The 15310-nt window shown below is 43.7% G+C and overlaps 1 protein-coding gene across 1 annotated transcript; it reads right to left on the bottom strand.

Annotated features, from left to right (window-relative positions):
* Window positions 1-13249: 13249 nt before the first annotated feature.
* On the bottom strand, window positions 13250-13705 carry LOC101782367 (pEARLI1-like lipid transfer protein 1). Its single transcript, XM_004977911.1, has one exon. The coding sequence runs from the start codon at window positions 13703-13705 to the stop codon at window positions 13250-13252; it is 456 nt and encodes a 151-aa protein (XP_004977968.1).
* Window positions 13706-15310: the final 1605 nt, after the last annotated feature.

Consider the following 15310-nt stretch of genomic DNA (forward strand, 5'->3'; position numbering starts at 1 on the left):
GTGAAAGAAGCAGCACGCACAACACATGGCCAGTGCTGATGACCATATACAACCTTCCCCATGGCTATGTCACAAGAGAAACTTCCTTTTGCTAACCATTCTCATACAAGGCTCGAAGAAACCTGGCATCGACATAGATGTTTTTCTTGAGCCATTGATGGAAGATATGCAGAAGCTTTGGGAAAATGGGGTTCGGATGTGGGATGAGTACAGACAGGAGCACTTCACACTAAGGGCCATTATCTTTGTTACCATCAATGATTATCCTACCCTATTTGCCCTGACAGGTCAAGTAAAAGGTAAGACATGCATAGCTTACTTGGATGGAAGATCATATGTGTACCTTAAGGGATCTATGAAGACAGTGTTCATGCGGCACAGACGCTTCTTATTGAAGACGCACAAATACCGTAGGATGAAGGACTTTTTTTATGGCACCAATGAGAATGATTTTGCTCCAAAATAGGCTATGGGTAAAATAGTATTTGAAATGTGCGAGAAAATCAAGTTCAAACTCGGTAAGAAGTCATTAGGTGGTGCTAATAATTCGAAAGGGGAAGGAATCATGTTGAAACTACAGACGTCGCAGACGTGCCATTTAAGAAGATGTCTATCTTTTTTAAGTATTTTTCATACTAGCGAGAGCTGGCGGTGCGCCATGCCATTGACGGGATGCATCTTCAGAAGAATGTGTTCGATAGCACTATCAGATTCTTGAGCTTATTAGGCAAGGCAAAGGACGAACTAAAATCATGTAAGGATCTGGTTGACTTTCAAATCAGGCTAAAGCTCCAGCCGCAAGAATTTCTTAATGGTAAGCAATACCTTCCCCCGACTAGCTACAACTTAACACCAGATGAGAGATTGGCTATGTGCAAGTGCTTGCGCGGGTTGAAAGTGCTGACCGGATTCTCATCCAACAATTGGTCACTAGTCTCATTGAAGGACATGATGCTTGCCAGCTATAACTCCCATGATTGCCATGTGATGATCATAATTTTTCTCGCTATTACGATCCGGGCTATCAAACCAGTATTCGTTAGAATGGTTATCACACGGATGTGTTACTTCTTCAACGTGATTTCGCAGAAAGTGATCGATTGTGTCAAATTGGTTAGACTTCAGCTGCTTGTGTTGGAAACTTAGGCCCATCTCGAGATGTGCTTCCCTTCATCCTTTTCGATATCATGGAACATCTCATGGTCCACATGGTCCAACAAATAATGAACTAGGGTCTATGTACATCCATCAGATGGGGACATACAAACGGTTCATGACAACTCTCAAATGGATACATGAGAAATAAGGCCTTTCTAGAGGGCAACATAATCGAGAGCTACCATACAGAAGAGAGTGTTGATTGCTGCATATATTACATAAAAGATAAGAGAGCTATTGGTTTACCGGAATCTCAACACAAGGGCAGATTGTGTGGGAGAGGTACCATTGGAATGAAAAGATACATCGACAAGAACAACCAACACTTGGAGAAAGCGCATTCAAGCATTCTACAACAGCTCGCAATAGTGGAGCTAGCCTTTCATTGAGCAACACCTAAATGAGGTCCGTGGAGAAAGTAATGGTCGCTCGGAGGATTGGATCATCAAAGAGCAAAAGCGTCATTTCCGATCATGGTTGAAGGACCATGAGCAGCTATTTGAAGGAAATTCCACAGAGGAAGTAACATTGACTAGGTTGGCGTCTAGCCCATCAAGCAATGTCACCTCATGGCAAGCATATGAAATTAATGGATACACATTTTATACCACCACAAAGGACAAAAAAAGTGTGTCGTACCAAATTCGCATAAAGGTGATTGATACATCCGGACAGAACATAACTTACTATGGTTTCATAGAGGAAAATATGGGAACTTGACTATGGAGAGAATATCAGGATCCCCGTCTTTCTGTACCAATGGGTCAAACACCCGAGTGGCGTTACAGATGATAATTATGGGTTGACACTTGTAGACCTAGCCAATGTAGGTTACAAAGATGACCCATGGGTACTCGCTGAGCGTGTTGTACAGGTATTCTACATAATCGACCCTATAAATTCAAAGAAGCACATTGTCATCTCTGGAAAACAAAGGATCCTTGGAGTTGAAGGTGTAGTAGACATTGAGGATTACAATCAGTATGAGAAGCACTTATTAATTATTTATAAGACTTTATTAATGTGGATTAGACTTTATTATCTTGTAACTGACTGCCAGCATAAGAAAAGGGTAGGGGTACATCCATGCCACAATACAATATAACCAATTCTGACAATAATGCAAGTTCATACATTAATACTTAAGGTCTTAGAGATAACAAGTTCAAATCCATAAGAAAAGGGTACGGATACATCCATGCATGTTACATATTTCATACTCCGTGTTGCTTCCTTAGATATGGAATATAGTTAAGGTCTCCAATCGTCCAGCCTAGAGCGTCATCAAAAAAAGGTTAGAGCATGGATGAGTGCACTCTCCTTCACTTTATATTAGTGATCACATGGACGACCATAAATCTCAAACAATGGAGAGGTCAAATGTTGTAGCCTATAGAAAGTGAGATGAGCTTGGAACTTCCCATCTCTGTTGAATATCAGGTTTCCACCCAAGTAAGTGAAATCCAACTTATCCAATACTTGAGCTAGAATCGCACGAAAGCTAATTGCCGCATTGGTAGTACCAAAGAGATCCTAAATGATGATAATAACGTGATGAAAGTTAAAATCTATAATATAACTAAAGTTAAAAGAATGATAAAAGAATGTTCCATACCATGTCATGTTGATTAAGCCAACGGAGCCTCTTAGTAGTCACAATCATATTGCTTTCTCCCTCCTCGAGCTGCTTTATTTGAAAATATGAGAAGTCTGGCACAAAATATCCATGATCCTTAAGCTGCTGTAGGAAGGCCTTCATGGCAGTCCTCTCAAAAATTACCCTATTTGGTGCTATTTGGCCCATTACGGCAATTGAAACCATCGGGATGGCCTTTCCTAGTGACATCAAGGTGAAATCTGTTTCTTGAGCAGGCACTTGAAAAGAGATGTGTACTCTTTTAAAATGAGGTTCAATAACAACCTCGGTTTGCACTACAGGAGAAGTACCACCTAAATCTTCAACAATATCTTTGAGCCATCTAATTGGGTTGATAAGCTACATTGTATGTAAGTAAGTTTAGAAATTATTCATGTGCAGTAAAAAATTAATTACATGAAGGAAAGAATATTACTATGTTGGGAACTGATCTTTTGCTTCGATCGTCTTGTGGCAAGTCAAAGATGGCATTAGTGAAGTGAAATCCTGGATGATGAGTCAAAGGTGGCTCCTTGGACATGTAGTGTCCCCTACCACCTCCATGGCCGGCACCACCACGACCGCCACAACCACATGGAAAAGAACTTCTACTTGCCATAGTTAGCCCAAACTATCCAAATAAAATTGTAATAAGATATACGTGGTTCCACAAACATCAACTTCAATGATAATTACGCCGTAAAACATCATAATTCATGAAATGCTTAGAATAAAAGATTATCCAAAATAATGGAAGAAATTTACAATTATTGGTTTATATCTCATGTACATTGTTGTAATTAATCATAATATATTTATTATCATGTTGCAATTGCATGGAATAAAAATGCAAAAAGGTAACAATTATATCCTTAAGCACAAAAATGATATATATTGTAAAAAAATAAAAAGGAAATAATTATTGTCCTAAAATTGATAATAAAGAAGCATCAAATTTAATAATCGAATACATATTTAAGGTTTGTCTAGTCAATGCATTTTCCTTAATGAATTTACTTTAAAAAAACCGATGGCTGGTGAGGAGGCGACGCTCGGGGAGGCGGCCCGGCATGAGGAGGCGTCGGCGGCCCGACGTGGAGGTGGCGATGCTTGGGGATGAGGCACCGCTCGGGGAAGGAGGCGGCCTAGCGGGGATGAGAGGCGGCCTGACGGGGTGGAGCCAGCGCTCGAGGAGGTGGCCCGGTGGGGACAATGAGGCCCGACGGGAGGTGGTCCAGTGAGGAACAGGCGACACTAGGGGAGGAGGTGACACTCGGGGAAGGAGGCGGTCCAGTGGTGATGAGAGGCAGCCCGACGGGGAGGAGGTCGTGCTTGGGGAGGCGGCCCGGCGGGGAGCAGGTGGTGCTCGGGGGCCACGGTGGAATTAGGAAGCTTGATGGCGAGATCTACGTTCACAATGCCAGGACTTAGAAAATTTCAGGCGCTCCCCGACCTTTGTAGGGAGGCATAAGAACACTGCCTGCCAACACAAATCATTAGAGCTCGCCAGCATAGATGGTTTGTGCTGGCGGGTGGCGTTAACCACCCGCCAGCATAGAGTTTTCACCAAATTTCAAAAAATTTAAATACTTGCTAAATGAGTTTCAAAATTATTTCAAACTTCTATCACTAAACATATATTTTCATACATAACACAAATGTTTTGACTAGTTAGTTCACATGGTTGAAACACCTCATGAGATATAGGGTGATTATGACTTGGATATCCATTTGGGAAGGACGTACTGTTATACTATCTCAAAATTATCTTAGTCTTTTTTGTCCATGTTGGTGCACTGATAAAGTGGTTACATGCCAATTATCATAATTATTCAAAAAATTTATATTTTATTAAAATTAAATTAAATTAAACCTATATGGAATGGAAAAATCCACCTTCCTCCTTGTATTTGGTGTTTTCTTGTAAAGATACATTTTAGGTTTTATCTGAAATCACAGAATTTTTTTAAATGTGGACATGTTTAAAAGGTTTAACATGAAAATCCATTTATTTTTTGATTTAACTAAATTTTAATAAAATATAATTTGATCCAACAATCATGATAGTTGGCATGTAACCACTTTACCGCTGCACCAACATGGACCAAAAATAATAAGATAATTTTAAAATAGTATAACAATACATTCTTCCTAAATGGATATCCAAGTCATAATCACCCTATAACTCATGAGGAGTTCAACCTATAGTGACATGTGAACTAACTACTCAAAAACTTTTGTGTTATTTATGAAAATATAATTTTTACAAGCACTACAAAATATTTATGTTCAGGTGTAGAAGTTTCAAACAATTTTGAACTTACTTATAAGTATTCAAAATATTTGAAATTTGCTGAAAACTCGTTGCTGGCAGCTGCCACCCGCCAGCACAAAAGAGGCCAACACAGAAGAGTTGTGCTGGCGGACACTAATGTCGCTCGCCAGTGCAAAGGTTCTGTGCTAGTGGGCGACATTAGCCGCCCGTCAGCATAGATCTCTCATACATAACGCGCAACCAGGGCACCAAATTTTCTAAGTTCCATCATGAAAGTTTCACTACGCCATTAGGCTACAAAATTTTCGCACCAGAACCGCCACCCTCCTCGCCGCCGCCGCCGCCACTCCCCCGTGCGCCGTCGTGCCTCCCGGAGCGTCACCACGGCCTCCTCCCCGTGCGCCGCCGCGACCCTCCTCCATGAGTGCTACCTCCTCCCCGATGCTGCCACGCCTCCCCGTGCGCCGCCGCCCCTCCTCCCGTGCGCTGCCGCGGCCTTTCTCCACGAGCGCCACCGCAAGCCTCCTCCACAAGCGCCACCACGACCCTCCTCCACGAGCGCCACCGCAGCCCCCTCCCTGACGCTACCTCCTCCCCAATGCCGCCACGCCTCCGTGTGCACTGCTAGCCTACCTGCGGTGCCTCCGACGCTACCCCCTCGTCCCTGAGCACCACCGCGGCCTCCTCCCAAACGCCACTGCACCTCTCCTTGCTCGAGCCGCCCTAATGCCACCCTTCTCCCCACCAGCCGCCGCCTTGGCCTCCCCGTCCCGTGCTACCGTCTTCTCCAAGCCGCCACCATACCGACCCCCTCTGACGGTGCCCGAGGCGGCCGCGCCGCCTCCTCTACCCAAGCCTTTGCGCCTCCTCTCTCAAGCCCCCTCCCCAACAGTTGTTTTTTAAATTAATTCAATTATAATTATTGTATGAAAATTGTGATAGGTAAATTTGGTGTATAAATATTTATTGATTGCAATTTTCAGGAATAATAAATTTGTATAAATTGTGATAGAAAAATAGTTGGATTTAGTATATAAATTTTTGTTGAAATAATTTTTATGTATATAGGTTAAAAATTATGATATGAATAATTTTTATGTATATTGGATGCAAATTGTGATCGGAAACAATTTGCATATAGGATACAAATTATGATAGGAAAAATTGGTGTATAAATATTTATTGATTGCAATTTTTAGGAATAATAAATTTGTATAAATTGATAGAAAAATAGTTGGATTTAGTATACAAATTGTTGTAGAAATAATTTTTTTGATGTATATAGTATACAAATTGTGTTAGATATAATTTTTATGTATACAAATTGCGATAGAAATAATTTTTAATTACAAGTATTACAATTTTAGATATTAAAAGTTATGGACAAGAACGAGAACAATGGGACCAACAATGACAACAATGTCACGGAACCGGATGCCATCAAATTAGTCAACCCTCCATTGCAAGATGGGGGAGAATAGCAGCCCAGACCAGATGTTCAATCCTCAGAGGAGGACGACAACGACTCTGACGACAAATGTGGATCGTATTCTACTCCACATGAGTACGAACCAAACCCATCAAGGCCTTGCTGGCATCCTGAATATGATCCGGTCGCAGATCATCAGGTATATATCGCATGCACGTACATATACACGTGATATATATGTTGGTCACATGAAGATCTAAACTCCAACTATTGTTTTCTCTATAGAACGATGACCAATCCCCAGTGCATTCCACGCCACACCATCGTAGAACATCTACTCTGCATGAAGAGGAGGTAGCTGCCTCTACACCACAAACTTTGACTACTATTGCTTCTAGTAGTAATCCGAAAAGGAAACATGGGGAATGAAGCCGAAACCAAATCCAAAGGTACTCTCGTAATAGAAGAGCTTGGCACCAAAGGTGAACCCATATTACCTGAGGGGATATCTGCTAGGTTTTAGAACATATGTGGAGCTATTCTCAGGGATAAATTGCAGACCTGGATCACGACTAGAAATTGGAAGAAGGTGCCTACCACTACAAAGGATGTATTGTGGGCCATAGTGAAGGAAAGGTTCACTTTTCTTGAAGGTCAAGAGAAATTCGCAAGAAACTTTGCCGAGGGCCTCCTTGGGAGACATTTCATGAATTGGAGGTCTACTCTTAATAAAGAATATGTATAGAAAGGCAAGAATGCTAGGGATGACTTCGGTAAGATTCCTGCAGACATGTGGGAAGAGTTCAAATAACAGAAGAATACACTCGAAGCAAAAGCCCTGAGCGAAGAAAATACCGCGAAGGCTATGAAAGCCACCTAGAACCCCCATCACTTGGCTGTAGGAGGGTACACTGCCAAGATCGCTAAATGGAGCAGAGAGGAAGAAGAACGGAGGAAAGCTGGTTGACCGGATATGTTTGTAGGCTTGAATAAGCGCAACAGGAATTGGGTACTAGCTCAAATTCTGACTGTAACATCCGATGACAAGGTTAAATTCAAACACCCCTCAACAGAACTAAATTACGAGAGGTTGGCATAGCTCGCCAAGGCGCAAAAGAAGGGTCTATTTAGGCCCGATAGGGAGAAAGATCAGCTAACCGCCGCGATTGGAACCACGGAGCACTCTGGGCGGGTTCGAGGGATGTCATTAGCATTGCCCTAGGGTAAAGCATTCCCCAACGACCAAGCAAGCTAAGGAAGCGTGTCTGTTATACGAAAAACCTTGAAGAGAAGATGAGAAAAATCGCCAAGCAGGAGTTCTTAGAGTTCTTGGCCAACCATGCTACTTGCCCAACGATGGCTGACCCGACAGTATTTGATGGTCAACGACAGGGCAGAACCAACCATGCTACTTGCTCGGATAGGATTCGTTGCTTCGAGTAGTGCTGGCTCCATTGCAAATGTGAGGTATCCTGTTGATGACATACAAGTGGATACACCATGCAAGTTGGTTATATCTTGTGGAAGGAAACAAACTAAGTTTCGAGAGGTTGCAATCGACATGGCAGTAACGGGTCATGTGTCGGATGAGTCATGCAAGATAGACATCCCTACTAATAAGGGGATTGAGGTTCTCGGTGATGCGATGAACTAGTACATACTATGGCATCACCGAGATATCGCTCTGAATGCACCGCTAGAAACCTCAAGGTTGAGCCATGAACTACCCCTTCCAGACTCAAATGTTGACACAGAGTAGTGGATGCTGTCACATGTGCAGGGAGCTAACAATGAGGACGAGCAGCCAATGCTATCACCTGTCCTAGAAGCTCTCAATGAGGACGATGGTACATCAGCACTAGAAGGCGATGAACGGGTAGATGATTTAGATGTTAATGATCCAACATTGCCTTCGCCAGCATCTCCACCTCCCAAGAGGCCAACAGTACCTCGTATGGTCAGCACATATGAAAAGGCTCCATCAGCAGACATTGACAAGTTTTTAAATGTATTGCAGAAGAAGGCTTCATCTTCCGGTAAAAAAATTGTAACTCGTAGCACCTCTCGCCAAAAGGAAAAGGATCAAAACCTCAATTTCTTTGCGTTAGATGATGTCCCAATGGATTATTAGCATGGCAAACCATTCTTGTATCGGTGGGATCTACTGGAGGGCCTATGGGAACTGAATAAGCTGCATGGATGGATCATTATTGCAATGAAGCAAGGCATTCGAGCAATCACCGCGCATGTCCCAACTAAGGTTTTCCTTGGCATTCTCCCAAAAAAGATTGTGATTGATTTTGAGGATTTGCACAGATTTTACCATCAACAATGCCTCGACGTGAATCTCATTTCTGTATGGTGCTTGTAAGTCCACATGTACCACATACACTAGTTTTAAATACAGACATATTTTATGTCAAGTACCTGAGCGACCTATTTTGCAAGATGAAATGGAGGGAGGAAGAATTGATGCAAGGCAGGTTCAAGGTAGCGTACCTTGACCCAGCATGAATAAGCGAGCCAGAGCACATGTTCAAATTGATAGAAATGATCAAAGCACAAATAGATGCAGCAAAGACACAAGCGGAGAAAGATGCTATCAAAAATAAAGCCCACAGAGAAGATGCACAAAGTGTCCGTACACATTTCTAAGGTGATTCGGAAAAGGCCTGACAAGCAATATATCATGGTTCCTTATGGTTTTGAGTAAGCTAGTTTTAATTACTATGTATATACTAGGTGTTATTTAATGCTGTCTATAATATAAATTATTTTAATATAATGCAGTGACCATTAGATTTGCATCATGATTTTACCGAAGCTAGGAGAAATAGTGGTCCTTGACTCAGCCAGCTATGATAGAGATAGGTACAAGGATTTCATAGGCATTATACAAAGTAAGACGTTCCTTGGCAGTACTTATATGCATGTTGACATTCTATGCACCTAAGCTGTATTACTAACTTTTGTCTTTATATCCTCGAAGCGCGTACAAGCTTAGCATACTAAAAAATGAGCCTCACAATCCAAAAAGGATGAAAGCTATGAAAATAATATATCATAAATACGTAAGAACATAAAAACTTGCTTTTTTCATATATTGTAGACTTGTCATTTCATACATTGTAGACTTGTCATTAATAACAACTCATCAATGTATCATTTTTCTATTTATTTGCAGTGCCACAAGCAACCTCCCGGCTCTGTACTATGTGGATATTACATGTGCGAGTTCATTAGAAACAATGGGAGGTACCGAACAAATCCTGAAGACGTAAGTCTCTTATACACTGCTATGTGCTAACTTCCTAATGGTAATACATCCTAATCTTCATTTACTGTTTACCTGCAAATATCTACCATCTGCGGTAACTATACCAAGATCGAAGACAAACAAATCGATAACATTTGTACGGACATGGCGAGGTTCATCCTACGCGAGATTTGTCATGAGGATGGAGCATTCTTTGATAAAGATGACGTGTTGATGGCAGACGAGTGCACAAATCTTCGTAGATGGGCGTATTAGTTTTAATATTAGTGTGGCAAAGAACAACTCTATTCCAAATGTTGGATTTTTAATAATGTAAATTATATATTATGTACGATGCAGTTTTAATTATGTGAATTATTTATTATTCAAGTTTGTTGTTATGTGGTTGGAGATACATATTTCAATTTTACGACTTAAAACTGTCGGGAAATAGAAGTAATAAATAATTCACGGAAAATAATATGTTGAATGGGAAAATACATGGTGAGTGGCATAAACACGCCAGCAGAGAAACTATCTGTGCAAGCGGGTGTTGTAACCACACAGATTCTGGTGGGTGGCTAATGTCGCCCGCCAGCAGAGAGCGGTCTGTGCTAGCCGCCAGCACAAATCTCCACTGGTACAAAACTTTTTTACCCGCCAGCCCAAAACTTTTCTAACGTGGTGCCCCACTTGAGTTGTTAACCGAATATAACTGTCATAGCTAGCCAGAGATAAATTAATATGGATGGAACAAGCAATACAATATATATTCGGCCGCGAATATGTGGGAGGGTCAACTCAATTGGCCACGGGATAGAGAGTACTTTTTGCAATGGTACACAGATTGTTTGATGATCAAACGTCCCTTGCCCGCTGCTAATATGACCTGCAGACCTGTTACTCTGTAGTACGTGTGAGAAGCCGCGCACGCGCGCCACGCAAATCCCTGAAACCTGGACTGACGGTTTGATTTCGTTCCGTGGTCGTCGTCCCCGGAAACCAGCAATATCCGAGCAGAAATAGTTGCAGGAAATGTAAACAAACATACACACCATTTCTAGTCCGTTGCTTGTTCATGGGGGTTTGTCAATCGATCCCAAGAACAGCGGCCACTAACATGAAGGCGGTTGGTTCGTTGTTTTGCCAAAAAAAAAATTGTATGTATCTTCTCACGCATAAATATATACAAGAAAGTTCTCCATTATTGAGAGCCCACCGCATTATATTTGTATAAGAGCAATTTCAACATATATATGCCTTTCCCTTTTTTTTCTGGTTATAAGGGAATTTTCCGTTTCGCATTTCCAGGAGATGAATGCTACACCAGATTTCTTCCCCCCGTTTTTTACATGACATGGGGACCCACCTATCAGTGGTTCAACCCATTCGTGGTGTGGACGGAGGTACCTTTTGTCCTAACCGTTATATTTTATTAAGGATGGAGGTGATTTTATCTTAAACAACAATGTTAAATATTATGAAAGAATTTTTCATAATAAATCTAATGGTAATGGTGCCGAAATCTCTTGTATTGTCAATCTATATAGAATTTTTAGTTATTGATGGCCAAGGTTATAAAGTTCAACTTCAAATAAACCTACATTAACTTATATATGTTCGTGATGGGAGGAAGTAGAGAACAATAGGTTCATAGGCCCCATCATTATAGAATCAGACGATTATAGCTAGGTTTTGTTAATTCCCTCAAGAAATAAGGTGAGGATCCACTAGAGAGTGGGTTCTATTTAGTTTGAGGTTATTGCAAGTACTCCCTCAATTCTACACTCTTGACTTTTAGACATTAACGTTAGGCCATTCGTCTTATTAAAAAAATGTAAGATATTTTTAAGACTGAAAGTGCATTAAGCATGATTTATTTTTATGATACTTATGGGGTGTTTGGGAGCACACCACTCCACGAAAAATTGCTCCACTCCACCAACTCCAAAAATTTCGCAGCCAAACACGTCTAGCTCCAGCAACTCCGGCTCCAGGAAAAAGGTGGAGCAGGGGGGTAGATCCACGTTTTTTGTGGAGTACCTCAAGAGGTGCTCCAAAAACCCCCTTTATAGACCTCCTCGTGGAGTTGGTGGGTATTTTCCCACCATTGCCACTCGTTACACACGTACCGGTTCGATTCAAGGAAAAGAAAACACCCCGTCACCGCCCCTCGCCCCGGCTCGCCGTGCTGCCCCTGCCGCCTGCCGCCCCGGCTTGCCGCGCCGCCCCTGCGCCCGCCGCTCGCCGCGCCGCCCCAGCCTACCGCGCCCGCGCCCGCCCGCCCTACGCCCCACGCCGCCTGCCGCCTGCCGCGCCCCGCGCCCGCCGCCCCGGCCTGCCGCCCTACCTGTCACCTGCCGCGCCCCACGCCACTCGCCCGCCGCCCTTGCACCTCGGGAGAAGAAAGGAGAAGGAGAAGAAAGGAGAAGGAGAAGAAAGGAGAAGAAAAGGAGATTGACAAGTGGGACCCATTCACATGAGTATAATAGACCATTCACAACAAGTGCTAATGTTTTTGGAGCTGGAGCACTGCCATTAGCCAAACACATGCAGCAGCTCCATGTTTTTTTGGAGTTGGTGGAGTGGAGCTAGGAAAGTGTGGAGCTGGTGGAGTGGAGCTGATTTTTCTGGAGTGGAGTGCTCCCAAACAGGCCCTTAATTTATACTAAATTGTTTAATAAGAGAATGGTCAAACGTTCTAATCACAAGTCATCAACTGATGTCAAACATTTAGGAGGGGAGGGAGTAATAAGCACTTGATCAAGCATATCAAGGGGGAGCAAACTGCTATGATCATGATGTACTCATTCTAGTTTTTTCATGCATATGCCCAAACAATCGATTTTGTTTACAATCTTTCATCGAAAAATAACGGCCGCCAACACCCTATAGAGGTCATGCATGCTGATCCAAACTGAGAATCGTAGCCTGTGTAATCTCGCTCGATGTAATCGCGGAAACAATGGATGACGCGTACTCCTCTAGACAGGTTACTGTCCTTTTGTATCTGTTCAAAATGAGCACATCGTGTTCCTCCAAATTCTTGGATTATTCAAGTGCAAAGTGCTAGTCCGATCAGGAGCATCATTCCTTGGTGGCCCAAGCAAGCATGCCACAGAGGTGACGAAGGTTCAAAATTAACTACCACAACTACGCACGCATGTATATTTTTTTATTTCACGCATAAAGTTTATAGCACAAACATGTTTTGTACGTGGCAAAAAAACAGCGTGCGTGCAACGCACAGGCCCTATTTGTATACGCTTTTCCTAGCCACGTTTGGATTATAATCTAAGTGAAGATTTTGGCCCCGTTTGTATCCGCTTATAAGCGGCTTATCGGTGGAAATAAGCGAGAATCCCGCCAAACGCTTTGCTTATCACATATAGAGGTGTCAACGACATGGGCACGACGCCGACGCCGACGATACTTAAACGTGGTACTAGCTAGTTACTCCTGCGGCGGCCGGCCGGAGCACAGCATAGTGTGTGGTTAAGCCGGCGGGCAGGAGACGCCGGCGGGGACGGTGGTGTTGCCGCAGTGGTTGAGGAGGAGTCCCAGACCGAGGGGCACGAAGAAGTTGATGATGCCCGGGATGGCGTTGTTCCTGATGGCGGCGCACAGGCAGGCGGCGGCGTCGAGGCCGACGAGGCCCCCGAGCAGCGGGCAGCACTGCTGGTCGCTGGCAGCCGGGACGAGCGGGCCCAACCCCAGGTTGGCCCTGACCAGGCCGTTGAGAAGGTTGGCGCACACGCGCAGCCCCAGCGCGTTGGTCGGGCACGTGCCGTTCCCGGCCGCTGGCGGCGGCGGCGGGGGAACAGCCGGCGGAGGCGGGGTGGTTGATGGGGCGGTCGGGGGTGGCGGAGGGGGAGGCACTTGGGCAGCCGCCATGGAGAGTGCGGCGGCTAGGGCGACGAGCAGAGGCAGAGCAAGCTTCGATGCGGCCATTGTTTGCCGGTCTGGCTTGCTAATCTGCTACCACGAGATCAGTCAGTCGTCGATGTGTTGTTGGGATGGTCTCCATCGAGTGGTGGTCGCGGTGGTATTTATAGCCTGATGGAGCGGGCGTGCTCTCGATCGGTGCATGCATGCACGTGTGCGTACGCCCGGCTTGTTTGGCCTCAGTATGGGCGCGCGAGTTGTTTAATTATAATTGTTGCCGCCAGCTAGGGGATGTGCGAACGGAACAAGCACTGATTCGGCCGCAAACCTGGTGGAGGGGAGACTATGGATCAACCTGGTGGCTAGCTACATCTCGGCAGGCACCTGGAATCCGGCCGGCCCTGAAGATCATGCCAGCTAGTTCTTTTCAGCTGGTTTATATTTTTTTCGAAATACAATAGAGATGCACTCGTCCTTACGAATATATGTACGTTACTTTTACGATCATCTTCGAAAAATTGAGTCAGCAAAATTTAGATTGACGAAGTCACCAATCTTACTGTCGACGAGCACGACGCTTACCATCAAAATAATAACTTAACGTAAGTTAAATACTATAATAAATCTAAAAAAATTATGAGTACCATGCCAAATCTGAATGGATAGGTTTGGCTATAAAAAATCTTACCAGACAAGTTTCTTAACAACTGAATTCCCGCTCAGTTCGCAGCTAATTTATCTGTATCATGTACATTCTCCATGAACGTACATGTACATATGCGCAGATCCTACTAGCGGCACCGAGTAATCAAAGATACTATAATTTAGTGTGGACCCCACTATTCACATCACATACCGACACGGGGCATCGCTCGATCGGATTGGTGATATTTGCGATGGCCAGCGCGCACGTGTGATTGCGTGAACTCCTAGATCAAGGCGTGACATCACATGCACGAACGATAGCGTAACACGCACACTGCCAGCCCTGAAACCATGACCAGATGGATCATCTTCCGTTCGCATGACAGACATACATTGTTTTTTTGAGGGGGGCATGACAGACATACATGTGTGCAAGTTCTTTCTCAAGCGGGAAATCGGAACAGCCCAATAATGGACCGAGAGACCAGGCAAGAAGGTTTGGGCCTCCATCTAGAGTCTATATGAATGAAATCAACTAGGCTTATGGGCCGTACGCTCTAGAAGACTAGAACTTTCCGATAATTAATGGATGCTTTGCAGCAACAATAATACATGCAGGAAGAGCACGCGCTCAATGATACTATACAAATTAAGCTCTGTTCAGTGTTCCATGCAAGACATGATCATTGATTTAGGAACATTTAGGAATAATACTAAATAAGGGAGAAGATTGAAGGTTAGTACGCCAGACTAAAGGGAGTAAATTAAAGGCATACATCTGGCAGAGCTCTCTCTTTTCTTCTTTTTATAAAGAAACAAAAGATGTAAAGAGCAAAGCAACAATGGTTTCGATCAATCTGCATGCAGTCTACCGTTGCTTTAGTTCCACCTTGTGGTTCTTTCTATACTAAGCTACCCAGTGACTGGAGTACCCGTTGATGAATTGGATGTGAAGAGCTGAATTGACTCGAGATACCCAATCAACATTACGTGCTTAGCATGCCGAGATGGTCATGCATGCTGATC

The sequence above is a fragment of the Setaria italica genome, chromosome VII, assembly GCF_000263155.2.
Source record: "Setaria italica strain Yugu1 chromosome VII, Setaria_italica_v2.0, whole genome shotgun sequence".
NCBI lineage: Eukaryota > Viridiplantae > Streptophyta > Magnoliopsida > Poales > Poaceae > Setaria > Setaria italica.